This window comes from Aquarana catesbeiana, linkage group LG06, assembly GCF_042186555.1.
Source record: "Aquarana catesbeiana isolate 2022-GZ linkage group LG06, ASM4218655v1, whole genome shotgun sequence".
In the NCBI taxonomy this organism is placed as follows: Eukaryota; Metazoa; Chordata; class Amphibia; order Anura; family Ranidae; genus Aquarana; species Aquarana catesbeiana.
In genome coordinates, this window is record NC_133329.1 from 16,771,891 (window position 1) to 16,799,677 (window position 27,787).

At 47.8% G+C, this 27,787-nt stretch overlaps 1 protein-coding gene across 2 annotated transcripts in view; it reads right to left on the reverse strand.

Moving 5' to 3' along the window:
• Positions 1-27,787, reverse strand: part of LOC141148187 (uncharacterized) — an 82,803-nt gene that overhangs the window by 40,436 nt on the left and 14,580 nt on the right. For both annotated transcript variants that reach the window (XM_073635385.1, XM_073635386.1), the window contains exon 2: positions 15,837-15,957. In XM_073635385.1, coding sequence (XP_073491486.1) covers positions 15,837-15,957 — 121 coding nt within the window. The remainder of the gene's footprint in view (positions 1-15,836; positions 15,958-27,787) is intronic.

Sequence of the window (27,787 nt, forward strand, 5' to 3'; positions counted from 1 at the left end):
GTTCTCTCTATCTCAGTGCTGGTGTCAGTGCTCTCTATCTCGGTGCTGGTGTCAGTGCTCTCTACCTCAGTGCTAGTGTCGGTGCTCTCTATCTTGGTGTTGGTGTCAGTGCTCTCTATCTCAGTGCTGGTGTCAGTGCTCTATATCTCAGTTCTGGTGTCAGTGCTCTCTATCTTGGTGCTCTCTATCTCAGTGCTCTCTATCTCAGTGCTGGTGTCAGTGCTCTATATTTCAGTGCTGTGGTCAGTGCTCTCTATCTCAGTGCTGGTGTCAGTGCTCTCTATCTTGGTGCCAGTATCTGTGCGCTCTATCTCAGTGCTGGTGTCAGTGCGCTCTATCTCAGTGCCAGTATCTGTGCGCTCTATCTCAGTGCTGGTGTCAGGACTCTCTATCTCGGTGCTGGTGTCTGTGCTTTCTATCTCGGTGCTGGTGTCAGTGCTCTCTATCCCCGTGCTGGTGTCAGTGTTCTCTATCTCAGTGCTGGTGTCAGTGTTTTCTATCTCAGTGCTGGTGTCAGTGCTCTATATCTCAGTTCTGGTGTCAGTGCTCTCTATCTTGGTGCTCTCTATCTTAGTGCTCTCTATCTCGGTGCCAGCATCTGTGCGCTCTATATCAGTGCCAGTATCTGTGCGCTCTATCTCAGTGCTGGTGTCAGGACTCTCTATCTCGGTGCTGGTGTCAGTGCTCTCTATCTCGGTGCTTGTGTCAGTGCACTCTATCTCGGTGCTGGTGTCAGTGCTCTCTATTTCGGTGCTGGTGTCAGTGTTCTCTAACTCGGTGCTGGTGTCAGTGCTCTGTATCTCAATGCTGGTGTCAGTGCTCTCTACCTCAGTGCTGGTGTCGGTGCTATCTATCTCAGTGCTGCTGTCAGTGCTCTCTATCTCAGTGCTCTCTATCTCGGTGCTCTCTATCTCAATGCTGGTGTCAGTGTTCTCTATCTCAGTGCTGTAGTCAGTGCTATCTATCTCAGTGTTGGTGTCAGTGCTCTCTATCTCAGTGCTGGTGTCAGTGTTCTCTATCACGGTGCTGTTGTCAGTGCTCTCTATCTCGGTGCTGTTGTCAGTGCTCTCTATCTCGGTGCTGGAGTCAGTGCTCTCTATCTCAGTGCTGGTGTCAGTGTTCTCTATCTCGGTGCTGGTGTCAGTTCTCTCTATCTCATTGCTGGTGTCAGTGCTCTCTATCTCGGTGCTGGTGTCAGTGCTCTCTACCTCAGTGCTAGTGTCGGTGCTCTCTATCTTGGTGTTGGTGTCAGTGCTCTCTATCTCAGTGCTGGTGTCAGTGCTCTATATCTCAGTTCTGGTGTCAGTGCTCTCTATCTTGGTGCTCTCTATCTCAGTGCTCTCTATCTCAGTGCTGGTGTCAGTGCTCTATATTTCAGTGCTGTGGTCAGTGCTCTCTATCTCAGTGCTGGTGTCAGTGCTCTCTATCTTGGTGCCAGTATCTGTGCGCTCTATCTCAGTGCTGGTGTCAGTGCGCTCTATCTCAGTGCCAGTATCTGTGCGCTCTATCTCAGTGCTGGTGTCAGGACTCTCTATCTCGGTGCTGGTGTCTGTGCTTTCTATCTCGGTGCTGGTGTCAGTGCTCTCTATCCCCGTGCTGGTGTCAGTGTTCTCTATCTCAGTGCTGGTGTCAGTGTTTTCTATCTCAGTGCTGGTGTCAGTGCTCTATATCTCAGTTCTGGTGTCAGTGCTCTCTATCTTGGTGCTCTCTATCTTAGTGCTCTCTATCTTGGTGCCAGCATCTGTGCGCTCTATATCAGTGCCAGTATCTGTGTGCTCTATCTCAGTGCTGGTGTCAGGACTCTCTATCTCGGTGCTGGTGTCAGTGCTCTCTATCTCGGTGCTTGTGTCAGTGCACTCTATCTCGGTGCTGGTGTCAGTGCTCTCTATTTCGGTGCTGGTGTCAGTGTTCTCTAACTCGGTGCTGGTGTCAGTGCTCTGTATCTCAATGCTGGTGTCAGTGCTCTCTACCTCAGTGCTGGTGTCGGTGCTATCTATCTCAGTGCTGCTGTCAGTGCTCTCTATCTCAGTGCTCTCTATCTCGGTGCTCTCTATCTCAATGCTGGTGTCAGTGTTCTCTATCTCAGTGCTGTAGTCAGTGCTATCTATCTCAGTGTTGGTGTCAGTGCTCTCTATCTCAGTGCTGCTGTCAGTGCGTGCTATCTCAGTGCTCTCTATCTCGGTGCTGGTGTCAGTGTGCTCTATCACAGTGTTGGAGTCAGTGCTCTCTATCTCCGTGCTGTTGTCAGTGCTCTCTATCTCCGTGCTGTTGTCAGTGCTCTCTATCTCAGTGCTGGTGTCAGTGCTCTCTATCTCGGTGTTGGAGTCAGCGCTCTCTATCTCGGTGCTGGAGTCAGTGCTTTCTATCTCGGTGCTGGTGTCAGTGCTCTCTATCTCGGTGTTGGAATCAGCGCTCTCTATCTCTGTGTTGGAGTCAGTGCTCTCTATCTCGGTGCTCTCTATCTCAGTGCTGGTGTCAGTGCTCTCTATCTCAGTGCTGGTGTCAGTGCTCTCTATCTCGGTGCTGGTGTCAGTGCTCTCTATTTTGGTGCTGGTGTCAGTGCTCTATATCTCAGTGCTGGTGTCAGTGCTCTATATCTCAGTTCTGGTGTCAGGGCTCTCTATCTCAATGCTGGTGTCAGGGCTCTCTATCTCAGTGCTGGTGTCAGTGCTCTCTATCTCTGTGCTGGTGTCAGTGCGCTCTATCTCGGTGCTGGTGTCAGTGCTCTCTATCTCGGTGCTGGTGTCAGTGCTCTCTATCTCGGTGCTGGTGTCAGTGTTCTCTATCTCGGTGCTGGTGTCAGTGTTCTCTATCTCGGTGCTGGAGTCAGTGCGCTCTATCTTAGTGCTGGAGTCAGTGCTCTTTATCTCAGTGCTGGTGTCAGTGCTCTCTATCTCGGTGCTCTCTATCTCAGTGCTGGAGTCAGTGCTCTCTATCTCAGTGTTGGAGTCAGTGCTCTCTATCTCTGTGCTGGTGTCAGTGCTCTCTTTCTCGGTGCTGGGGTCAGTGCTCTCTATCTCAGTGCTGGTGTCAGTGCTCTCTATCTCAGTGCTGGTGTCAGTGCTCTCTACCTCAGTGCTGGTGTCAGTGCTCTCTACCTCAGTGCTGGTGTCAGTGCTCTCTATCTCACTTCTGGTGTCAGTGCTCTCTACCTCAGTGCTGGTGTCAGTGCTCTCTATCTCAGTGCTGGTGTCAGTGCTCTCTATCTCAGTGCTGGTGTCAGTGCTCTCTATCTCAGTGCTGGTGTCAGTGCTCTGTATCTCAGTGCTGGTGTCAGTGCTCTCTATCTCAGTGATGGTGTCAGTGTTCTCTATCTCGGTGCTGGTGTTAGTGCGCTCTATGTCAGTGTTGGAGTCATGCCCTCTATCTCATTGTTGGAGTCAGTGCTCTCTATCTCGGTGCTGGTGTCAGTGCTCTCAATCTAAGTGTTGGAGTCAATGATCTCTATCTCGGTGCTGGTGTCAGTGCTCTCTACCTCAGTGCTGGTGTCAGTGCGCTCTATCTCAGTGCTCTCTATCTCGGTGCTCTCTATCTCAGTGCTGGTGTCAGTGCTCTCTATCTCTGTGCTGGTGTCAGTGCTCTCTATCTCAGTGTTGGAGTCAGTGCCCTCTATCTCAGTTTTGGAGTCAGTGCCCTCTATCTCAGTGCTGGGGTCAGTGCTCTCTATCTCAGTGCTGGTGTCAGTGTTCTCTATCACGGTGCTGTTGTCAGTGCTCTCTATCTCGGTGCTGTTGTCAGTGCTCTCTATCTCGGTGCTGGAGTCAGTGCTCTCTATCTCAGTGCTGGTGTCAGTGTTCTCTATCTCGGTGCTGGTGTCAGTTCTCTCTATCTCAGTGCTGGTGTCAGTGCTCTCTATCTCGGTGCTGGTGTCAGTGCTCTCTACCTCAGTGCTAGTGTCGGTGCTCTCTATCTTGGTGTTGGTGTCAGTGCTCTCTATCTCAGTGCTGGTGTCAGTGCTCTATATCTCAGTTCTGGTGTCAGTGCTCTCTATCTTGGTGCTCTCTATCTCAGTGCTCTCTATCTCAGTGCTGGTGTCAGTGCTCTATATTTCAGTGCTGTGGTCAGTGCTCTCTATCTCAGTGCTGGTGTCAGTGCTCTCTATCTTGGTGCCAGTATCTGTGCGCTCTATCTCAGTGCTGGTGTCAGTGCGCTCTATCTCAGTGCCAGTATCTGTGCGCTCTATCTCAGTGCTGGTGTCAGGACTCTCTATCTCGGTGCTGGTGTCTGTGCTTTCTATCTCGGTGCTGGTGTCAGTGCTCTCTATCCCCGTGCTGGTGTCAGTGTTCTCTATCTCAGTGCTGGTGTCAGTGTTTTCTATCTCAGTGCTGGTGTCAGTGCTCTATATCTCAGTTCTGGTGTCAGTGCTCTCTATCTTGGTGCTCTCTATCTTAGTGCTCTCTATCTCGGTGCCAGCATCTGTGCGCTCTATATCAGTGCCAGTATCTGTGCGCTCTATCTCAGTGCTGGTGTCAGGACTCTCTATCTCGGTGCTGGTGTCAGTGCTCTCTATCTCGGTGCTTGTGTCAGTGCACTCTATCTCGGTGCTGGTGTCAGTGCTCTCTATTTCGGTGCTGGTGTCAGTGTTCTCTAACTCGGTGCTGGTGTCAGTGCTCTGTATCTCAATGCTGGTGTCAGTGCTCTCTACCTCAGTGCTGGTGTCGGTGCTATCTATCTCAGTGCTGCTGTCAGTGCTCTCTATCTCAGTGCTCTCTATCTCGGTGCTCTCTATCTCAATGCTGGTGTCAGTGTTCTCTATCTCAGTGCTGTAGTCAGTGCTATCTATCTCAGTGTTGGTGTCAGTGCTCTCTATCTCAGTGCTGGTGTCAGTGTTCTCTATCACGGTGCTGTTGTCAGTGCTCTCTATCTCGGTGCTGTTGTCAGTGCTCTCTATCTCGGTGCTGGAGTCAGTGCTCTCTATCTCAGTGCTGGTGTCAGTGTTCTCTATCTCGGTGCTGGTGTCAGTTCTCTCTATCTCATTGCTGGTGTCAGTGCTCTCTATCTCGGTGCTGGTGTCAGTGCTCTCTACCTCAGTGCTAGTGTCGGTGCTCTCTATCTTGGTGTTGGTGTCAGTGCTCTCTATCTCAGTGCTGGTGTCAGTGCTCTATATCTCAGTTCTGGTGTCAGTGCTCTCTATCTTGGTGCTCTCTATCTCAGTGCTCTCTATCTCAGTGCTGGTGTCAGTGCTCTATATTTCAGTGCTGTGGTCAGTGCTCTCTATCTCAGTGCTGGTGTCAGTGCTCTCTATCTTGGTGCCAGTATCTGTGCGCTCTATCTCAGTGCTGGTGTCAGTGCGCTCTATCTCAGTGCCAGTATCTGTGCGCTCTATCTCAGTGCTGGTGTCAGGACTCTCTATCTCGGTGCTGGTGTCTGTGCTTTCTATCTCGGTGCTGGTGTCAGTGCTCTCTATCCCCGTGCTGGTGTCAGTGTTCTCTATCTCAGTGCTGGTGTCAGTGTTTTCTATCTCAGTGCTGGTGTCAGTGCTCTATATCTCAGTTCTGGTGTCAGTGCTCTCTATCTTGGTGCTCTCTATCTTAGTGCTCTCTATCTTGGTGCCAGCATCTGTGCGCTCTATATCAGTGCCAGTATCTGTGTGCTCTATCTCAGTGCTGGTGTCAGGACTCTCTATCTCGGTGCTGGTGTCAGTGCTCTCTATCTCGGTGCTTGTGTCAGTGCACTCTATCTCGGTGCTGGTGTCAGTGCTCTCTATTTCGGTGCTGGTGTCAGTGTTCTCTAACTCGGTGCTGGTGTCAGTGCTCTGTATCTCAATGCTGGTGTCAGTGCTCTCTACCTCAGTGCTGGTGTCGGTGCTATCTATCTCAGTGCTGCTGTCAGTGCTCTCTATCTCAGTGCTCTCTATCTCGGTGCTCTCTATCTCAATGCTGGTGTCAGTGTTCTCTATCTCAGTGCTGTAGTCAGTGCTATCTATCTCAGTGTTGGTGTCAGTGCTCTCTATCTCAGTGCTGCTGTCAGTGCGTGCTATCTCAGTGCTCTCTATCTCGGTGCTGGTGTCAGTGTGCTCTATCACAGTGTTGGAGTCAGTGCTCTCTATCTCCGTGCTGTTGTCAGTGCTCTCTATCTCCGTGCTGTTGTCAGTGCTCTCTATCTCAGTGCTGGTGTCAGTGCTCTCTATCTCGGTGTTGGAGTCAGCGCTCTCTATCTCGGTGCTGGAGTCAGTGCTTTCTATCTCGGTGCTGGTGTCAGTGCTCTCTATCTCGGTGTTGGAATCAGCGCTCTCTATCTCTGTGTTGGAGTCAGTGCTCTCTATCTCGGTGCTCTCTATCTCAGTGCTGGTGTCAGTGCTCTCTATCTCAGTGCTGGTGTCAGTGCTCTCTATCTCGGTGCTGGTGTCAGTGCTCTCTATTTTGGTGCTGGTGTCAGTGCTCTATATCTCAGTGCTGGTGTCAGTGCTCTATATCTCAGTTCTGGTGTCAGGGCTCTCTATCTCAATGCTGGTGTCAGGGCTCTCTATCTCAGTGCTGGTGTCAGTGCTCTCTATCTCTGTGCTGGTGTCAGTGCGCTCTATCTCGGTGCTGGTGTCAGTGCTCTCTATCTCGGTGCTGGTGTCAGTGCTCTCTATCTCGGTGCTGGTGTCAGTGTTCTCTATCTCGGTGCTGGTGTCAGTGTTCTCTATCTCTGTGCTGGTGTCAGTGTTCTCTATCTCTGTGCTGGTGTCAGTGTTCTCTATCTTAGTGCTGGTGTCAGTGTTCTCTATCTTAGTGCTGGTGTCAGTGTTCTCTATCTTAGTGCTGGTGTCAGTGCTCTCTACCTCGGTGCTGGTGTCAGTGCTCTCTACCTCGGTGCTGGTGTCAGTGCCCTCTATCTCAGTGTTGGAGTAACTGCTCTCTATCTCAGTGCTGGTGTCAGTGCTATCTATCTCAGTGCTCTCTATCTCAGTGCTCTCTATCTCAGCGCTCTCTATCTCGGTGCTGGTGTCAGTGTTCTCTATCTTGGTGCTGGTGTCAGTGCTCTCTATCTCCGTGCTGGTGTCAGTGCTCTCTATCTCAGTGCTGGTGTCAGTGCTCTCTATCTCGGTGTTGGAGTCAGTGCTCTCTATCTCGGTGCTGGTGTCAGTGCTCTCTATCTCGGTGCTCTCTATCTCGGTGCTCTCTATCTCGGTGCTGGTGTCAGTGCTCTCTATCTCAGTGCTGGTGTCAGTGCTCTATATCTCCGTGCTGGTGTCAGTGCTCTCTATCTCAGTGCTGGTGTCAGTGCTCTCTATCTCGGTGCTGGTGTCAGTGCTCTCTATTTTGGTGCTGGTGTCAGTGCTTTATATCTCAGTGCTGGTGTCAGTGCTCTACATCTCAGTTCTGGTGTCAGTGTTCTCTATCTCGGTGCTGGTGTCAGTGCTCTCTATTTTGGTGCTGGTGTCAGTGCTCTATATCTCAGTGCTGGTGTCAGTGCTCTATATCTCAGTTCTGGTGTCAGTGTTCTCTATCTCGGTGCTGGTGTCAGTGCGCTCTATCTCAGTGCTGGTGTCAGGGCTCTCTATCTCAGTGCTTGTGTCAGGGCTCTCTATCTCAGTGCTGGTGTCAGTGCTCTCTATCTCTGTGCTGGTGTCAGTGTTCTCTATCTTAGTGCTGGTGTCAGTGTTCTCTATCTTAGTGCTGGTGTCAGTGTTCTCTATCTCGGTGCCGTGTCAGGACTCTCTATCTTGGTGCCGGTGTCAGGGCTCTCTATCTCGGTGCTGGTGTCAGTGCTCTCTACCTCAGTGCTGGTGTCAGTGCCCTCTATCTCAGTGTTGGACTGCTCTCTATCTCAGTGCTCTCTATCTCAGTGCTCTCTATCTCAGTGCTCTCTATCTCGGTGCTGGTGTCAGTGTTCTCTATCTTGGTGCTGGTGTCTGTGCTCTCTATCTCAGTGCTGGTGTCGGTGCTCTCTATCTGGGTGCTGGAGTCAGTGCGCTCTATCTCAGTGCTGGAGTCAGTGCTCTCTATCTCCGTGCTGGTGTCAGTTCAGTGCTCTCTATCTCAGTGCTGGTGTCAGTGCTCTCTATCTCAGTGCTGGTGTCAGTGCTCTCTATCTCAATGCTGGTGTCAGTGCTCTCTACCTCAGTGCTGGTGTCAGTGCTCTCTATCTTGGTGCTCTCTATCTCGGTGCTGGTGTCGGTGTTCTCTATCTCGGTGCTGGTGTCAGTGCTCTATATCTCAGTGCTGGTGTCAGTGCTCTCTACCTCAGTGCTAGTGTCGGTGCTCTCTATCTCGGTGTTGGTGTCAGTGCTCTCTATCTTGGTGCTCTCTATCTCAGTGCTCTCTATCTCAGTGCTGGTGTCCGTGCTCTATATTTCAGTGCTGTGGTCAGTGTTCTCTATCTCAGTGCTGGTGTCAGTGCTCTCTATCTCGGTGCTGGTGTCAGTGCTTTCTATCTCGGTGCTGGTGTCAGTGCTCTCTATTCCCCGTGCTGGTGTCAGTGTTCTCTATCTTAGTGCTGGTGTCAGTGTTCTCTATCTCGGTGCTGGTGTCAGTGTTCTCTATCTCGGTGCTGGTGTCAGTGTTCTCTATCTTGGTGCTGGTGTCAGTGCGCTCTATCTCGGTGCTGGTGTCAGTGCGCTCTATCTCGGTGCTGGTGTCAGTGCGCTCTATCTCGGTGCTGGTGTCAGTGCTCTCTATCTCAGTGCTGGTGTCAGTGCTCTCTATCTCATTGTTGGAGTCAATGCTCTCTATCTCAGTGCTGGTGTCAGTGCTCTCTATTTTGGTGCTGGTGTCAGTGCTCTCTATCTCAGTGTTGGAGTCAGTGCTCTCTATCTCGGTGCTGGTGTCAGTGCTCTCTATCTTGGTGCTGGTGTCAGTGCTCTCTATCTCAGTGCTTGTGTCAGTGCTCTCTATCTCTGTGCTGGTGTCAGTGTTCTCTATCTTAGTGCTGGTGTCAGTGTTCTCTATCTTAGTGCTGGTGTCAGTGTTCTCTATCTCGGTGCCGGTGTCAGGACTCTCTATCTTGGTGCCGGTGTCAGGGCTCTCTATCTCGGTGCTGGTGTCAGTGCTCTCTACCTCAGTGCTGGTGTCAGTGCCCTCTATCTCAGTGTTGGACTGCTCTCTATCTCAGTGCTCTCTATCTCAGTGCTCTCTATCTCAGTGCTCTCTATCTCGGTGCTGGTGTCAGTGTTCTCTATCTTGGTGCTGGTGTCTGTGCTCTCTATCTCAGTGTTGGTGTCGGTGCTCTCTATCTGGGTGCTGGAGTCAGTGCGCTCTATCTCAGTGCTGGAGTCAGTGCTCTCTATCTCCGTGCTGGTGTCAGTTCAGTGCTCTCTATCTCAGTGCTGGTGTCAGTGCTCTCTATCTCAGTGCTGGTGTCAGTGCTCTCTATCTCAATGCTGGTGTCAGTGCTCTCTACCTCAGTGCTGGTGTCAGTGCTCTCTATCTTGGTGCTCTCTATCTCGGTGCTGGTGTCGGTGTTCTCTATCTCGGTGCTGGTGTCAGTGCTCTATATCTCAGTGCTGGTGTCAGTGCTCTCTACCTCAGTGCTAGTGTCGGTGCTCTCTATCTCGGTGTTGGTGTCAGTGCTCTCTATCTTGGTGCTCTCTATCTCAGTGCTCTCTATCTCAGTGCTGGTGTCCGTGCTCTATATTTCAGTGCTGTGGTCAGTGTTCTCTATCTCAGTGCTGGTGTCAGTGCTCTCTATCTCGGTGCTGGTGTCAGTGCTTTCTATCTCGGTGCTGGTGTCAGTGCTCTCTATTCCCCGTGCTGGTGTCAGTGTTCTCTATCTTAGTGCTGGTGTCAGTGTTATCTATCTCGGTGCTGGTGTCAGTGTTCTCTATCTCGGTGCTGGTGTCAGTGTTCTCTATCTCGGTGCTGGTGTCAGTGCGCTCTATCTCGGTGCTGGTGTCAGTGCGCTCTATCTCGGTGCTGGTGTCAGTGCGCTCTATCTCGGTGCTGGTGTCAGTGCTCTCTATCTCAGTGCTTGTGTCAGTGCTCTCTAACTCGGTGCTGGTGTCAGTGCTCTCTATCTCAGTGTTGGAGTCAATGCTCTCTATCTCAGTGCTGGTGTCATTGCTCTTTATTTTGGTGCTGGTGTCAGTGCTCTCTATCTCAGTGCTGGTGTCAGTGCCCTATATCTCAGTGCTGGTGTCAATGCTCTCTATCTCATTGCTGCTGTCAGTGTGCTCTATCTCAGTGCTCTCTATTTCGGTGCTGGTGTCAGTGTTCTCTAACTCGGTGCTGGTGTCAGTGCTCTGTATCTCAATGCTGGTGTCATTGCTCTCTATCTCAGTGCTGGTGTCGGTGCTATCTATCTCAGTGCTGCTGTCAGTGCTCTCTATCTCAGTGCTCTCTATCTCAGTGCTCTCTATCTCGGTGCTCTCTATCTCAATGCTGGTGTCAGTGTTCTCTATCTCAGTGCTGGAGTCAGTGCTATCTATCTCAGTGTTGGTGTCAGTGCTCTCTATCTCAGTGCTGCTGTCAGTGTGCTCTATCTCAGTGCTCTCTATCTCGGTGCTGGTGTCAGTGTTCTCGATCTCAGTGCTGGTGCCAGTGCTCTCTATCTCAGTGCTGTTGTCAGTGTGCTCTATCTCAGTGTTGGAGTCAGTGCTCTCTATGTCCGTGCTGGTATCAGTGCTCTCTATCTCAGTGCTGGTGTCAGTGCTCTCTATCTCAGTGCTGGTGTCAGTGCTCTCTATCTCAGTGCTGGTGTCAGTTCTCTCTATCTCGGTGCTGGTGTCAGTGCTCTCTATCTCAGTGCTGGTGTCAGTTCTCTCTATCTCGGTGCTGGTGTCAGTGCGCTCTATCTCAGTGCGCTCTATCTCAGTGCGCTCTATCTCAGTGCGCTCTATCTCAGTGCTCTCTATCTCCGTGCTCTCTATCTCACTGCTCTCTATCTCGGTGCTAGTGTCAGTGCTCTGTATCTCAGTGCTGGTGTCAGTGCTTTTTATCTCAGTGCTGGTGTCAGTGCTCTCTATCTCGGAGCTGGTGTCAGTGCTCTCTACCTCAGTGCTGGTTTCGGTGCTCTCTATCTGGGTGCTGTTGTCAGTGTGCTCTATCTCAGTGGTGGTGTCGGTGCTCTCTATCTCGGTGCTGGTGTCAGTGCTCTCTATCTCAGTGCTGGTGTCAGTGCTCTCTATCTGGGTGCTGTTGTCAGTGCGCTCTATCTCAGTGTTGGAGTCAGCGCTCTCTATCTCGGTGCTCTCTATCTCGGTGCTCTCTATCTCAGTGCTGGTGTCAGTGCTCTCTATCTCAGTGCTGGTGTCAGTGCTCTATATCTCAGTGCTGCTGTCAGTGCTCTCTATCTTGGTGCTGGAGTCAGTGCTCTCTATCTCAGTGTTGGTGTCAGTGCTCTCTATCTCGGTGCTGGTGTCAGTGCTCTCTTTCTCCATGCTAGTGTCAGTGCTCTCTATCTCCATGCTGGTGTCAGTGCTCTCTATCTCAGTGTTGGTGTCTGGGATCTCTATCTCAGTGCTGGTGTCTGGGATCTCTATCTCAGTGCTGGTGTCAGTGCTCTCTATCTCAGTGTTGGTGTCAGTGCTCTCTATCTCGGTGCTGGTGTCAGTGCTCTCTATCTCAGTGCTGGTGTCAGTGCTCTCTATCTCAGTGCTGGTGTCAGTGCTCTCTATCTCAGTGCTGGTGTCAGTGCTCTCTTTCTCAGTGCTGGTATCAGTGCGCTCTATCTCAGTGCGCTCTATCTCAGTGCGCTCTATCTCAGTGCTCTCTATCTCCGTGCTCTCTATCTCACTGCTCTCTATCTCGGTGCTAGTGTCAGTGCTCTGTATCTCAGTGCTGGTGTCTGTGCTTTTTATCTCAGTGCTGGTGTCAGTGCTCTCTATCTCGGAGCTGGTGTCAGTGCTCTCTACCTCAGTGCTGGTTTCGGTGCTCTCTATCTGGGTGTTGTTGTCAGTGTGCTCTATCTCAGTGGTGGTGTCAGTGCTCTCTATCTCGGTGCTGGTGTCAGTGCTCTCTATCTCAGTGCTGGTGTCAGTGCTCTCTATCTGGGTGCTGTTGTCAGTGCGCTCTATCTCAGTGTTGGAGTCAGTGCTCTCTATCTCGGTGCTCTCTATCTCGGTGCTCTCTATCTCAGTGCTGGTGTCAGTGCTCTCTATCTCAGTGCTATTGTCAGTGCTCTATATCTCAGTGCTGCTGTCAGTGCTCTCTATCTTGGTGCTGGAGTCAGTGCTCTCTATCTCAGTGTTGGTGTCAGTGCTCTCTATCTCGGTGCTGGTGTCAGTGCTCTCTTTCTCCATGCTAGTGTCAGTGCTCTCTATCTCCATGCTGGTGTCAGTGCTCTCTATCTCAGTGTTGGTGTCTGGGATCACTATCTCAGTGCTGGTGTCTGGGATCTCTATCTCAGTGCTGGTGTCAGTGCTCTCTATCTCAGTGTTGGTGTCAGTGCTCTCTATCTCAGTGCTGGTGTCAGTGCTCTCTACCTCAGTGCTGGTGTCAGTGCTCTCTATCTCAGTGCTCTCTATCTCAGTGCTCTGTATCTCGGTGCTCTCTATCTCGGTGCTGGTATTAGTGCTCTATATCTCAGTGCTGGTGTCAGTGCTCTCTATCTCGGTGCTGGTGTCAGTGCTCTCTATCTCAGTGCTGGTGTCAGTGCTCTCTATCTCAGTGCTGGTGTCAGTGCTCTCTATCTCAGTGCTGGTGTCAGTGCTCTCTATCTCAGTGCTGGTGTCAGTGCTCTCTACCTCAGTGCTGGTGTCAGTGCTCTCTATCTCAGTGCTCTCTATCTCAGTGCTCTCTATCTCATTGCTCTCTATCTCGGTGCTGGTATTAGTGCTCTATATCTCAGTGCTGGTGTTAGTCCTCTCTATCTCGGAGCTGGTGTCAGTGCTCTCTATCTCGGAGCTGGTGTCAGTGCTCTCTATCTCGGAGCTGGTGTCAGTGCTCTCTATCTCGGTGCTGGTGTCAGTGCTCTCTATCTCCATGCTGGTGTCAGTGCTCTCTATCTCAGTGCCGGTGTCAGTGCACTCTATCTCGGTGCTGGTGTCTGGGATCTCTATCTCGGTGCTGGTGTCGGTGCGCTCTATCTCTGTGCGCTCTGTCTCGGTGCGCTCTGTCTCGGTGCTGGAGTCAGTGCGCTCTGTCTCGGTGCTGGTGTCAGTGTGCTCTGTCTCGGTGCTGGTGTCAGTGCTCTCTATCTCGGTGTTGGTGTCAGTGCTCTCTATCTCGGTGTTAGTGGCACTGTGGTCCCCAGAGCTACAGGGCATAGTCCTGGTGTTCACCAGCAGGTGTCTCCCAGCAGCCAGCAGATCAAAGTAATTATGCTCAACCAGATGCTAGCTGCTGGGATGGTAAACTATATTATCCAAAGTATTGGGACGCCTGCCTTTACACACACATGAACTTTAATGACATCCCAGTCTAATGCCCCGTACACACGGTCGGATTTTCAGACGGAAAATGTGTGATAGGACCTTGTTGTCGGAAATTCTGACCGTGCGTGGGCTCCATCTCATATTTTCCATCGGCTTTTCTGACACACAAAGTTTGAGAGCAGGCTATAAAATTTTCCGACAACAAAATCCGTTGTCGGAACTTCCGATCGTGTGTACTCAAATCCAACGGACAAAGTGCCACGCATGCTCAGAATAAATAAAGAGATGAAAGCTATTGGCCACTGCCCCGTTTATAGTCCCGACGTACGTGTTTTACGTCACCGCGTATAGAACGATCGGATTTTCCGACAACTTTGTGTGACCGTGTGTATGCAAGACAAGTTTGAGCCAACATCCGTCGGAAAAAATCCTAGGATTTTGTTGTCGGAATGTCCGAACAAAGTCCAACCGCGTGTACGGGGCATAAGTCTGTAGGGTTCAATATTGAATTGGCCCACCCTTTGCAGCTATAACAGCTTCAACTCTTCCTGGAAGTGTGTCTATGGGAATGTTTGACCATTCGTCTAGAAGTGCATTTGTGAGGTCTGGAACTGATGGTTGATGAGAAGGCTTGGGTTTAGGTCAGGACTCTGTGCAGGCCAGTCAAGTTCCTCCACCCCAAACCCTCATCCATGTCTTTATGGACCTTGCTTTGTGCACTTGTCCAAATAATTTTTTCAGGGGGGTGTGGGGTTGTTTTCATGGGTTGGGCTTGGCCCCTTAGATCCAGTGAAGGAAATATCAAGACATTTTGGGCAATTTCATGCTCCCAACTTTGTGGGAACAGTTTAGGGATGGCCCCTTCCTGTTCCAACATGACTGCTGTCAGGGAAATTTGGTTGTACGCAGAGCACACAGCCAAATCTCCTGTTTCTAATCATATATAACAATTTTGTCTAATGATATAAATGCATCTCACCTTTTGATCATATGTCTCTCCTTCTGATGTAGCCCCTCCTCTGGTGTGTTCCCCATGCTCCCAAATAGACACAACCTCACGCTTCCAGATCCAAGATCACACTGACTCCTCAGCCGTGTGCTCACTCTTTATTAGTATAACAGGAAGTACCAAAAACTCGAGGGTTCGGCTTCCAACAGCCAAACACCTCTTACAAAGCTTGTGACCTCACAGGATATGACCTCACAGGATGTGAATGGCCATATAAGGATTTAACAACACAGGAAAATGCAACAACCAATGAACAATGACTACAGGAGTCTTATGGGTGTGTCTGAGCAGAGACAGGGTGCATGCATGTTTTTAGAAGCCACATGGCTTTCAAATATTGACTCTGTCTCCAACCAGAACCCAAAAGACTCCCGTATTTCCATTGATAGAAATCCCTATTATACATTGTTCCAGAGAACAATGTATACCTGGATTATTCTACTGTCTTTGTGGATGAGAGATTATCAGCAGGCGTACACTTATTGGGCCACAAATGTGTTGATCAGGCACACAGGGGCAACATGAGAGCACACTCGTTAAACCAATAATGTCTTTGCAGAGTGAACACACCCCCACCAGACGATCGTTCTGTGCATCGCACAGGGGCCCTTAGCTGGCGGACATGTCCCCACTCTGCAAACATTTCTCTACATCCCCAAAGAGCTTTTCACTACCAAACGGATCTCAACCAGCGTCAGTCTACCCCGGTCATCTCTTTAGAGCGGGCTGCAAGAGGACAGACACTGGGAGACTCTTATGACAATACATTAATATAAAATTTTCCACAACACTGCGCACCAGTGCACAAAGCAAGGTCCCTAAAGACATGGATGAGTGAGTTTGGGGTGGAGGAACTTGACTGGCCTGCACGGAGTCCTGACCTCAACCTGATAGAACACTTTTTGGGATGAATTAGAGTGGAGACTTCTTGTCCAACATCGATGCCTGACCTCATAATGGAAGAATGGTCAAACATTCCCATAGTGGAGCATGCTTTGCTGGGGTTTTTTGCCTCCCTTTGGATCAACTGTGGATGAAGGATTGTGTATATGGGATTGTATTTGTTTTTTTGGTTGAACTAGATGGACTTGTGTCTTTTTTCAACCTGACTAACTATGTAACTATGTAACTATGTAACTATGTAACTATATATATGTGATTCTGCACAGGAGGGCCGCCCTGTAGCAATATATCTGCTATAGGGTGGTCCTTAAGTGGTTAATAAACTTCATTCCAACCATAATCAGTCTGATTCCAGTTTCCCAAGTATAGCTACACTGAACTGGTCATCCCTGCTGATGCTGGATACCTGCACTCGGTATCTCTTACACTATGTCAGGAAGTACTCTTGTTAGGGGGATCACCAGAAAAAATTAGAGAACAGAAATATACATGCTTAACAGTAATTAAAGAAAATAATGTTGACCCCAAACCATAAGATTTTCTTGTAAATACCAAAAAAAAAATAAACATGGTCACCTTCAGTTCTGAACATATCACCAGCAAATATATCATTAGATCAGCCCACCATCTAATTCCTGGAAACCAATCTGCTCCAAGGATGCCTCATCTAACACAAGAATCACTTACCTGTACACAAAGATGGGGACAATAAAGTCTGAGAAATTTGGTTCAGTATCTTCGAGGGCCCCCATCATAGTCTTGTAATTGTCTCTCCATTCAACTTTCTTTCCAATGGGGGTGAAGTTTCCTGGAATTGACAAGGCACAGAGAATGCATCACACCAGAAATCTAGAGTCCAAAAATATTTTTTCCATTCAAATAGTTCAAACAAAATTTGCATGTACGGGCAATGCGTTTCAGGGGCGGGGCTAATTTAGGAGGGCAGATACTTCCCTTAAAAAAAAATCTGCCAGGGGCGTGTCTGGCCAGCGAGGAAACGGCTGCCTGCTAGCTGAGCTCCTGCTCCAAGCCACCGACAAGCTATGATACCCAGCAATGGAGGTACTCCCAGCGACTACCTATGGCTTCCCTGGAAGATGCAGCACTAGGTGCTATCCACAAATGGGGCTCAAAGCGCCTAGCCCCGCAGAAACTGACAGATTATTACCCCACCACAAACGGACGGGTGTACCAAGATGGCGCCGAAGCACACACGCGGCCTGCCGAGGAAGGAGAGCACTCCTCAGACTCCAGCAGATCATCTACTTTGGTATGTACGGCCATACACTGTGCAAACACAGGGGACACTGACATCTCTCCCCCTGACAGCCCATCTACCCGCAGCCCATCTATATTTTAAAAAAGCTAAAGGAGCCCAGCAAGCAGAGGATTCTGATATGGAAGAGAATGCTGCAGAGCATTCCATCCAGACCCCTCTTGAGCACTTCCCTTCATCTTCTCAGCCCGTGTCAATGACTAATATGAAAGACATGCTGATTTCCCTGAGAGACTCCCTGCACATTGACATGGTGAATATGCTGAAACCTATCAAGGCTTCTGTGCATGATCTGCAGCAAAGAATGTCACACACAGAACACAAAATGGAGGATGCCCTCTCTGCTCACAATCATCTTGTGGATGCATACAAAGTATAATAAAATGACATACAGAGAATAGCGCCTAAACTGGCGGATATGGAAGATCGCTCACGCAGGAACAATATTAAATTCCGTGACATTCCAGAGTCCATTTCTGCCGCTGATTAGACAGGCTACATACGCCAATTGCTACACTTACTAGTGCCCAATGCGACTGATATAGAACTGATAATCAACAGAGTGCTGTCAGGGTTGGGCTCAGCCCTTCCTTCTCAAAGCTGGCTGTTCAGCTGTCGGCTAATTGTCAGCTCCTTTCTCTCCACAGCTACTCAGCTGTTGATGATATCCTGCTCATCAGTTCTGCCTACTTAAGCCGTTCAGCCCAGATGACCTCTGCCTATGCCTTGGTCACATCCCTAGAGACTCTCTCCTGTGTTCCTGGTAAAGACTTGCTTGGCTGACATTCCTTCTGCCTCCAGATCCTGCTCGCTGTTCTACTACGCTCCTCTCTGGCTGCCTGACATTTTGGCTTGTCTGACTATCTGTTCCGGTTCCTGAACTCTGGCTATGTTTTGACTACGTTTACTCTGTTTACTTTTTTTATTGTTATTAAACAAGCGTGATTTAACCTCTTCGCGCCCACGCTATAGCCGAAAGACGCTGCAGCGCGGACGCTAACTGCCGGGAGGCCGTCCCTGGATGTTCTTCTGTTTACTTCCGTATTGCGCGCTCCCGTGGGCACGCATCAGGAAAGTTCTGTGCTGGCCGTGTCCCTTAGACACAGCCAGTCACAGATCGCTGAAAACGGCCAATCATAGCGGCCGTTTTCAGCACAATCGGTGGTGCCAATGAGAGACGATCTCATATGTAAACATATGAGATCCTCTCTCATCGCCGGCTCTCCCTCCTCACACAGAGACAGCGTGTGAGGAGGGAGAGCGAACCGCTGCGGCGGTAAGTGAAAAAATAAAAGTGTTCCCACTGCCACCTGTCCCTGCCATCTGTCCCTGCTGTCATGTCCCTGCCATCTGTCCCTGCTGTCATGTCCCTGCCATCTGTCCCTGCTGTCATGTCCCTGCCATCTGTCCCCACTGTCATGTCCCTGCCATCTGTCCCCACTGTCATGTCCCTGCCATCTGTCCCCACTGTCATGTCCCTGCCATCTGTCCCCAGTGCCACGTATAAGTGCCATCTGTCATCAGTGCCACATAGTGCCATCTGTCATCAGTGCCACCTGTCAGTGTCATGTGCCATCTGTCATCAGTGTCACGTGTCATCAGTGCCACATATCAGTGCCATCTGTCATCAGTGTCATCAGTGCCACGTATCAGTGCCATCTCTCATCAGTGTCATCTGTGCCACGTATTAGTGCCATCTGTCATCAGTGCCACGTATTAGTGCCATCTGTCATCAGTGCCACATATTAGTGTCATCTTTCATCAGTGTCATGTGTCGTCAGTGCCACGTATTAGTGCCATCTGTCATCAATGCCATCTGTCATCACTGCCACGTGTCATCAGTGCCACATATTAGTGCCATCTCTCATCAGTGTCACGTGTCATCAGTGACACATATTAGTGCCATCTGTCAGTGCCACGTATTAGTGCCATCTGTCATCAGTGCCACGTATTAGTGCCATCTGTCATCAGTGCCACATCAGTGACATCTGTCATCAGTGCCACATCAGTGCCACGTATCAGTGCCATTTGTCATCAGTGCCACGACAGTGTCACATGTCATTGTCCTGGTGCTCCAGGGCCTTCAAAAATGTAATAGGTAGTCAACAAGTTAGATGTGTAATTTATGCTCCTAGAATACGTGATGGCGCTCCCTGCATGTTGGGCCTCTCTATGTGGGCAGGCTGTGAAAAAGTCCCACACATGTGGTATCGTAATACTCAGGAGAAGTAGCAGAATGTATTTTGGGGTGTTATTTGTGGTATATACATGCCATGTGAGAAAAATAACCTATTACAATGACAATTTTGTGGGGGGAAAAAATCTTCATTTTGCAAAGAATTGTGGGAAAAAATGACAACATCAAAAACCTCACCGTGCCTCTTACTAAATACCTTGGAATGTCTACTTTCAAAAAAGGGGTCATTTGGGGGGTATTTGTACTTTCCTGACTTGTTCGGGTTGCAAGAAATGAGATAGGCCGTCAGTACATCAAGTGTGATCAATTTTTTATGATTTACACCATAGTTTGTAGACTCTCTAACTTTCACACGGACCAAATAATATCCACTAATTTGGGTTATTTTTACCAAAGATATGTAGCAGTATAAATTGTGGCCAAAATTTATGAAGAAAAATTACTAATTTGCAAAATTTTATCACAGAAACTAAGAAAAATGCGTTTTTTTTCAAAATTTTCGGTCTTTTTTCATTTATAGCGCAAAAAATAAAAAACCCAGAGGTGATCAAATACCACCAAAAGAAAGCTCTATTTGTATGAAAAAAAGGACAAAAAATTCATTTGGGTACAGTATTACATGACTGAGTAATTGTCATTCAAAATGTGAGAGTGCTGAAAGCTGAAAATTGGTCTGGGCAGGAAGGGGGTTTAAGTGCCCAGTTGTCAAGTGGTTAACTGTACTTCTGTCTCAGTCTGATTCATGGTTTCTGACAAGCGAATAGATTGCCTAAACCAGATACCGGTGATACGGTACCGAAAGACTTATTGGCAAGAATACATTACTATCATATCAAAGAAAATGCAATGCGTGCCATACGGAAAAACCCACAATTAAGCGGGCAATTTGCGGGCATTGCTCTGTATACTGAGCTATCGCAAGTTATTATACAGCATAGGAAAAAGCTCCTTACTATCACAAAAGCCCTAAGAAACCACAACATCACCTACAGATGAGGGACCCCATCCAAGCTAACAGTGACGCACCTGGACAAGACAGTCAACATATTCTCACTAGAATCTGGCCTACAATTTCTTAAAGAATGGCGGATTCTCCCAGCAGACAAACCGAAAGAAGAACGCCGGGATCCAATTAAACTAAGTGAGGAATGGTCATGAACCTTCCAGGAAATTTATCATACAAGTACCTCGCAGATTTCTACTGAAAGCGGTCCTTGGAGTCATATAATTCTCTAGAAACCCAGGAACAAAGTCCGTATCGCTATGTTGGTGTGGGTTGTTCGCCCTCAAATGTCAAGCAGTTTAAACTGCCTCTGGATTCCGTAAAAGGCTCTGGACTTCATTTTACATTTTTATTGTTTTTTTCTCTTAGTTGTCCTCACTTGCTGTATCCAGATGATTGACTATATGTGCTACTACTCACCACGCATTACCCATTTTTTGCTTGAATATCACAGTTTCAATACTCTATCCATCCAACCATTTGCTGGTTGCACCTATCTTCCCCAATAGATGGCACCATTTCCTCTCTACTGAACGTGTAGAACTTGTACTTCTTGTAAGTACAACCCGTTAATGCACCAAAAACTTCTGTGAAAGAGACAGCTCCTCCTCATAAGTCTGTACAAAGAACGTCTGCTGACTGCGTTTTGATTTTCGATGACTATCAAGTTTGTTTCCCTCAACGTTAAGGGTTTGAATAGCCCTTTTAAGTGCAAACTCATGTGGTCCGAAGCCCAGAGACTAAAAGGGGACGTTCAATGTATACAGGAAACCCATTTCTCGGCCACCAAAGCGAAACACAATGGTGTTCTCATAGCAATTAAGAATACAGTTGCATTTTCTTTACAGGACATTATCACAGATCCTAAGGGGCGGTATATTGTTTTGGTTTGTACCATGAATACTGTTGTATACACGATTGTATCAGGATATGCTCCCAACCAAGGTCAAATAACCTTTTTAAGGAATCTTCTTAAAAAGGTAAATCTCTATGTAAGGGGAACCTCCTCTTGTTCGGAGACTTTCACTCGGTAATAGATTCCAAAGTAGACTGCTCCCCTCCTAAATTACATCATAAATCAACATTACACTCCACCATTCATAACTATTCTTTATAAGATATCTGGAGATGTCACCACCCGGATGAAAAAGATTTCACATTCTTCTCTAATCCGCATAGATTGTAATCTAGAATTGATCTAATACTTACAGACTTACCCTCCCTATACAAAGCTAAAATAACAGCTATAGACACCATTACCGGGTCAGACCACGCTCCCATAACAATCGAAATGGAAGAACAATTCAATGTGTCCCTCACAATTCTTTTTCCGTAATAATACACGTATTTTCAACCACACTGATCACCGAGAGAAAGTCAGAAAACAACTAGAGGAACTTTTCAATTTCAATGATACAGATGAGATTCTGGCCTCTACTATTTGATGTGCTCACAAGGCCTATATCAGAGGCCTACTGCTGCAAATTGCTGGAAGGGAAAAGAAGCAAAGGGTGCAGGTGACTAAATCCCTGTTAGCTAAAATACACCGTCTAGAAACGCAGAATAAAAGAGACATGACCCAAGCTTTAATAGAAGAATTAAAGAGCTGTAGAACAGAACTTAAACAAGTACTTTTATACGATTATGAGAAAGGTCTTAACCAATTCAGCCCCGGAAGGATTTACCCCCTTCCTGACCAGAGCACTTTTTACAATTTGGCACTGCGTCACTTTAACTGCTAATTGCGCGGTCATGCAATGCTGTACCCAAACGAAATTTGCGTCCTTTTCTTCCCACACATAGAGCTTTCTTTACTGATGGTATTTGATCACCTCTGCCATTTTTATTTTTTGCGCTATAAATGGAAAAAGAGCGAAAATTTTGAAAAAAAACACTATTTTCTAATTGTTGTTATAAAAAAAATACAATAAACTCAATTTCATAAATTTATAAATTTCATAAAGTCATAAATTTAGTCCAAAATGTATTCAGCCACATGTCTTTGGTAAAAAAAATGTCAATAAGTGTATATTTATTGGTTTATTGGTGTAGTTATAGCGTCTACAAACTAGGGTACATTTTCTGGAATTTACACAGCTTTTAGTTTATGACTGCCTATCTCATTTCTTGAGTTGCTAAAATGGCAGGGCAGTACAAACCCCCCCAAATGACCCCATTTTGGAAAGTAGACACCCCAAGGAAATTACTGAGAGGCATGTTGAGCCCATTGAATATTAATTTTTTTGTCCCAAGTGATTGAATAATGACAAAAAAAAAATTACAAAAAGTTGTCACTAAATGATATATTGCTCACACAGGCCATGGGCATATGTGGAATTGCACCCCAAAATACATTTAGCTGCTTCTCCTGAGTATGGGGATACCACATGTGTGGGACTTTTTGGGAGCCTAGCCGCGTACGGGGCCCTGAAAACCAAGCACCGCCTTCAGGATTTCTAAGGGCGTAAATTTTTGATTTCACTCTTCACTGCCTATCACAGTTTCCAAGGCCATAAATTGCCCAGATGGCACAAAACCCCCAAATGACATTTTGAAAAGTAGACACCCCAAGCTATTTGCTGAGAGGCATGGTGAGTATTTTGAAGCTCTCATTTGTTTTTGAAAATGAAGAAAGAAAAGAAAAAAATTTTTTTTTTTTTCTTTTTTCAATTTTCAAAACTTTGTGACAAAAAGCGAGGTCTGCAAAATACTCACTATACCTCTCAACAAATATCTTGGGGTGTCTACTTTCCAAAATGGGGTCATTTGGGGGGGGTTTTGTGCCATCTGGGCATTCCATGGCCCCTGAAACTGTAATAGGCAGTGAGGAGTGAAATCAAAAATTTACACCCTTAGAAACCCTGAAGGCGGTGCTTGGTTTTTGGGGTCCCGTACGCGGCTAGGCTCCCAAAAAGTCCCACACATGTGGTATCCCCGTACTCAGGAGAAGCAACAGAATGTATTTTGGGGTGTAATTTCACATATTCCCATGGCATGTTTGAGCAATATATAATTTAGTGACAACTTTGTGCAAAAAAAAAAAAAATTGTCTTTTTCCCGCAACTTGTGTCACAATATAAAACATTCCATGGATTCGACATGCCTCTCAGCAAATAGCTTGGGGTGTCTACTTTCCAAAATGGGGTCATTTTGGGGGGTTTTGAGCTGTCCTGGCATTTTATGCACAACATTTAGAAGCTTATGTCACACATCACCCACTCTTCTAACCACTTGAAGACAAAGCCCTTTCTGACACTTTTTGTTTACATGGAAAAATTATTTTTTTTTTTGCAAGAAAATTACTTTGAACCCCCAAACATTATATATTTTTTTTAAAGCAAAGGCCCTACAGATTAGAATGGTGGGTGTGTCATTTTTTTTTTTCACACAGTATTTGCGCAGTGATTTTTCAAACGCATTTTTTTGGGAAAAAACACACTTTTTTTAAATTTTAATGCACTAAAACACACTATATTGCCCAAATGTTTGATGAAATAAAAAAGATGATCTTAGGCCGAGTACATGGATAACATGACATACCTTAAAATTGCACACAAACGTGCAGTAGCGACAAACTACATACATGTTTAAAAGCCTTTACAGGTTACCACTTTAGATTTACAGAGGAAGTACACTGCTAAAATTACTGCCCTCGATCTGACCTTTGCGGTGATACCTCACATGCATGGTGCAATTGCCGTTTACATTTGATGCCGGACCAACGCTTGCGTTCGCCTTTGTGCGAGAGCAGGGGGGGACAGGGGTGCTTTTTTTTTCTTCTTTATTATTTTTTTTGCTTTTTTATCTTATTTTTAAACTGTTCCTTTCATTTTTTTTTTTTTTTTATCATTTTTATTGTTATGTCAGGGAATGTAAATATCCCCTATGATAGCAATAGATAGTGACAGGTACTCTTTTTTGAAAACAATGGGGTCTATTAGACCCTAGATCTCTCCTCTGCCCTCAAAGCATCTGACCACACCAAGATCGGTGTGATAAAATGCTTTCCCAATTTCCCAATGGCGCTGCTTACATCCAGCGAAATCTAAGTCATGAAATGCTCATAGCTTCCGGTTTCTTAGGCCATAGAGATGATTGGAACCATTCTGGTCTCTGATCAGCTCTATGGTCAGCTGGCGGAATCACCAGCTGCATTCTCAGGTTCACTGTTGGGACAGGAGAGCTAGAGAAAAACATGGAAGACCGTGGGGGGGGTCATTCCCTCCCACTGCTTGTAAAAGCAGTCTAGAGGCTAATTAGCCGCTAGGATTGCTTTTACATGAAAGCCGACCACTGGCTGAAAAGAATGATACCAAGATGATACCTAAACCTGCAGGCGTCATTCTGGTATAACCATTCAAAGTCCAGCAACATACCAGTACGTTGCTGGTCCTTGTTGGGCATATATTGTAAACTTTGTTTTCATGCAGCCTGTGGGCTGAATGAAAAAATGAGATTGATCGGTGGGTATACCCACCATTCGAATACCTCCCTTCATCCACCCACTTCTAATGATGGGCATACATGCACCATTTATATATGCCGAAGCATGGGGGCATCCGCCCCAAAAGTTAGTAGCAAATCGCTCCTCCGCCCCTGCTGCCCCCATACTTCGGCATATATCACCTCCGCTGGAGTCACGGCTCTATATATATCGTGGGAACAAACGCTGTTGCTGTCAAGATAAATAAATCTGCGCTGCAGCTGAATGGCGTACCTGAAAACAAAAAAATGGTTAACAATAAAACACAGTAAACAGTAAAGTATAAAAAATTGCATACCTGAAAAGCAAGAGAGAGAGAGAGAGAGAGAGAGCTTTTTTTGTGTTTTTTTTTATAATTGTAACTGGTTCCAGGTTTGGGTCTCTCAAAATGCGATGGCATCTTGGGAGACCCTGTGAAAGTGTGCCTAGTCTGTGCAATGCTGTACCCTACGCTAATACTCAACTAGTGTATGGTAGCGTTCAAAAAATTCACCAATGCAAAGACCAGGATTGTCAGGACAGGAGGGACAATAATAGCGGGTGTCACGCCTATATCCGCGCTTGCTGCAGACACAACATCTTTTTTGGGGGGGTTCGTTGGGTAGGGGTACTCGGGAGGACATAAAGAAAATGCCTCTTATGCAGCCGACTGCATTTGGTTGGGGATGTGAATGGGGGGAGTACGGGCGCTGCAGAAGTGGTGGGTTCCCAATTAGGATTGGCAAATGCAGCAGGAAGGGCACTATGGGCACGACGGCCTGTGTTTGTCTTCTTCTTGGTGGCAGCGGGACACTACTTGTGCTTGCCACCTCACCAGCTTGAACTGCACTTATGGGACTCGCCACATCACCAAGTGCTGGTTTGACTACGACCGGGGTGTACTAGGTCGCTGGTGCTTGCCAGTTCACCAAAACGCTACCAAAAAAACTGTTAGCGATAGCAGGGATCAGGCCTGACTCTGCGAACGCTGCAGTTATGCGTTTAGTGTTTTGTAAGTGACAGTGATCGATCGATACTGCACTTGGGTGGGCTGGGCTGGGCCGGGCGGAGGGGCAAAACTCAGGTGCTAGCAGGTATCTGGGCTGATCCCGCTAACACTGCGTTTTTGGGAACCCTAAACTGCTGGGGACGCTAGTATAGATCTGATTGGATCAGATATTGATCCGTTCAGATTCTATACCACTAAGGGAGGTGCAGGCATGTACTGGCCATCGAGACTACCGGGAGATTCACGGTGGGCCGATGGCTCAGTGGGCCAGTCAGGTGCGGTCCTGGAGCAGCTCCTCTCTGACAGTGAGTGATCACAATTTCACTCCTGTCAGGAGGAGCAGCTTCCGTCCTATGCTGGAGAGAGCATTAGGCGTTATGCTCCCTCCAGCCTGCAGGGGGAGATAGACCAACGGTAGACTTTCCTTCCTCTCTCCCCTTATCACTTGTTATCACATGACTGGAGAGAGGAACGAGAAGCTGCCTTCAAAACTGTGAGTACATGTGGGAGGGGGAGGACACTCTGATGTGAAGGGCTTCTGATGGGGACTCTGATGTGAAGTGGGCTGCTGATTGGGACTCTCTGTGAAGGGAGCTGCTGATTGGGATTCTCTGATGTAAGGGGGACGCTGTTGGGGACACTCTGATGTAAGGGGAATGCTGTTGGGGACACTATGATGTAAGGGGGATGCTGTTGGGGACACTCTGATGTAAGGGGAATGCTGTTGGGGACACTATGATGTAAGGGGGATGCTGTTGGGGACTCTCTGATGTAAGGGGGATGCTGTTGGGGACACTCTGATGTAAGGGGGACGCTGTTGGGGACACTATGATGTAAGGGGGACGCTGTTGGGGACACTCTGATGAAAGGGGGATGCTGTTGGGGACACTCTGATGTAAGGGGGACACTGTTGGGGACACTCAAAATTATAGAGGGCAGGTCATGAAGAAGTACAGGGCCAAATTTTTGTCCCAGTCCAGCCCTGGGGAGGTGTACGGTGCGTGTGTGGGTGTTAGCGCTACTGGCACTAACCTGACGCTGCCTGGGGCTGGTGCTTGCCAGTTCACCAAAACGCTACCAAAAAAAACTGTTAGCGATCGCAGGGATCAGGCCTGACTCTGCGAACGTTATGCGTTTAGTGTTTTGTAAGTGACAGTGATCGATTAATACTGCACTTGGGTGGGCTGGGCTGGGCCGGGCGGAGGGGCAAAATGCAGGTGCTAGCAGGTATCTGGGCTGATCCTGCTAACACTGCGTTAATGGGAACCCTAAACTGCTGGGGACGCTAGTATAGATCTGATCAGATCAGATATTGATCCGTTCAGATACTATAGCACTAAGAGAGGTGTATGTTGCGTGCGTGGGTGTTGGAGGTACTGGCGCTAACCTGACGCTGCCTGGGGCGACGCAGACCATATCTGACCCTAAAACCTAAGTTATATCACCGCTGGGCGATCAGGGGGTAAACCTTTATTAGGTAATAAACGGCGGGTGCCCTGACACTATATAAAATAAACAAACTAACCAGCGTCACCTGTAACAGTTATACGGTGATTAGTGGTGAAAGGGTTAACTAGGGGGCAATGAAGGGGTTAAAACCTTTATTAGGTAGTATATGGGGGTCCCTGACGCTATAAAAAGCTGACGGCGAACCTATATATTTACCTCCCTAACTAGCGTCACCAGTGACACTAATACAGCGATCAGAAAAATGATCGCTTAGTGACACTAGCGATGGGGGGTGATCAAGGGGTTAAAACTTCATTAGGGGGGGTTAGGGGGGTACCCTAGACCTAAAGGGGGCTAACACTAACTGCCCTACCACTTCTAACTGTCACAAACTGACACCAATGCAGTCATCAGGAAAAAAACAAAAACTGCTTGGTGTCAGTGTGACCGGGTGGGTGGGGGTGATTAGGGAGTGATCAGGGGGTGATGGGGGGTGTATAGTATGCCTGGCATGTTCTACTGTGTGTGTATGTGTTGTGCACTTGTGTCTTCTCTCCTTGGCGCCGGAATGGAAAATACCGAGCCGAGGAGCGATGACATCACTTCCTCTGCCGCTGTTTACTATACAGCGGCAGAGGAAGATTTTCATTCTTGGGAGCGAATGTGAGGGGGTGGCCACTAATGAGTGGTCTCCCCCTCAGCCTGTATCGTTCCCCTAACGAAGCCGGCCGCCTCAGGCACCAGGGGGCGCGGTGCGCCCCCAGCCCACGGGAGGCAAATCACGTACCAGGTACATGATTTTGCCTACAAAAACCTATTTCTGAGAATTAACACCAAAGTGGGCAATCCAGGGATACAGACAGCTACTATTGGTCAGAGAGGGCAATGAGAGAAAGTTATGTAAAAACCAGTACCAAATTTTATTATTAATTTACCAAATAAACACACATATTAAATAAAAGCCAATTGCTTCTCAATGAAGTCAAAAAGGCAGCAACGGTCTTCTGTCACCAACCATGAAATGATACACCACAGGGGGGGCGCAACCCCCTCTGATAGTGTCCCGACAAAACAGACAGACTAACAAGGACAAACAAGACAAAGCAACCACAATCAATAACACACAAGATGAGCATGCAGTGCAGGCGCCTGCAGTGATCCACACACACTTGGAAACCCCTTAGGCAAAAGGCCAATAAATCACAATAAAAATAAAAAAATCAAGCATGTACAGGGGTGACC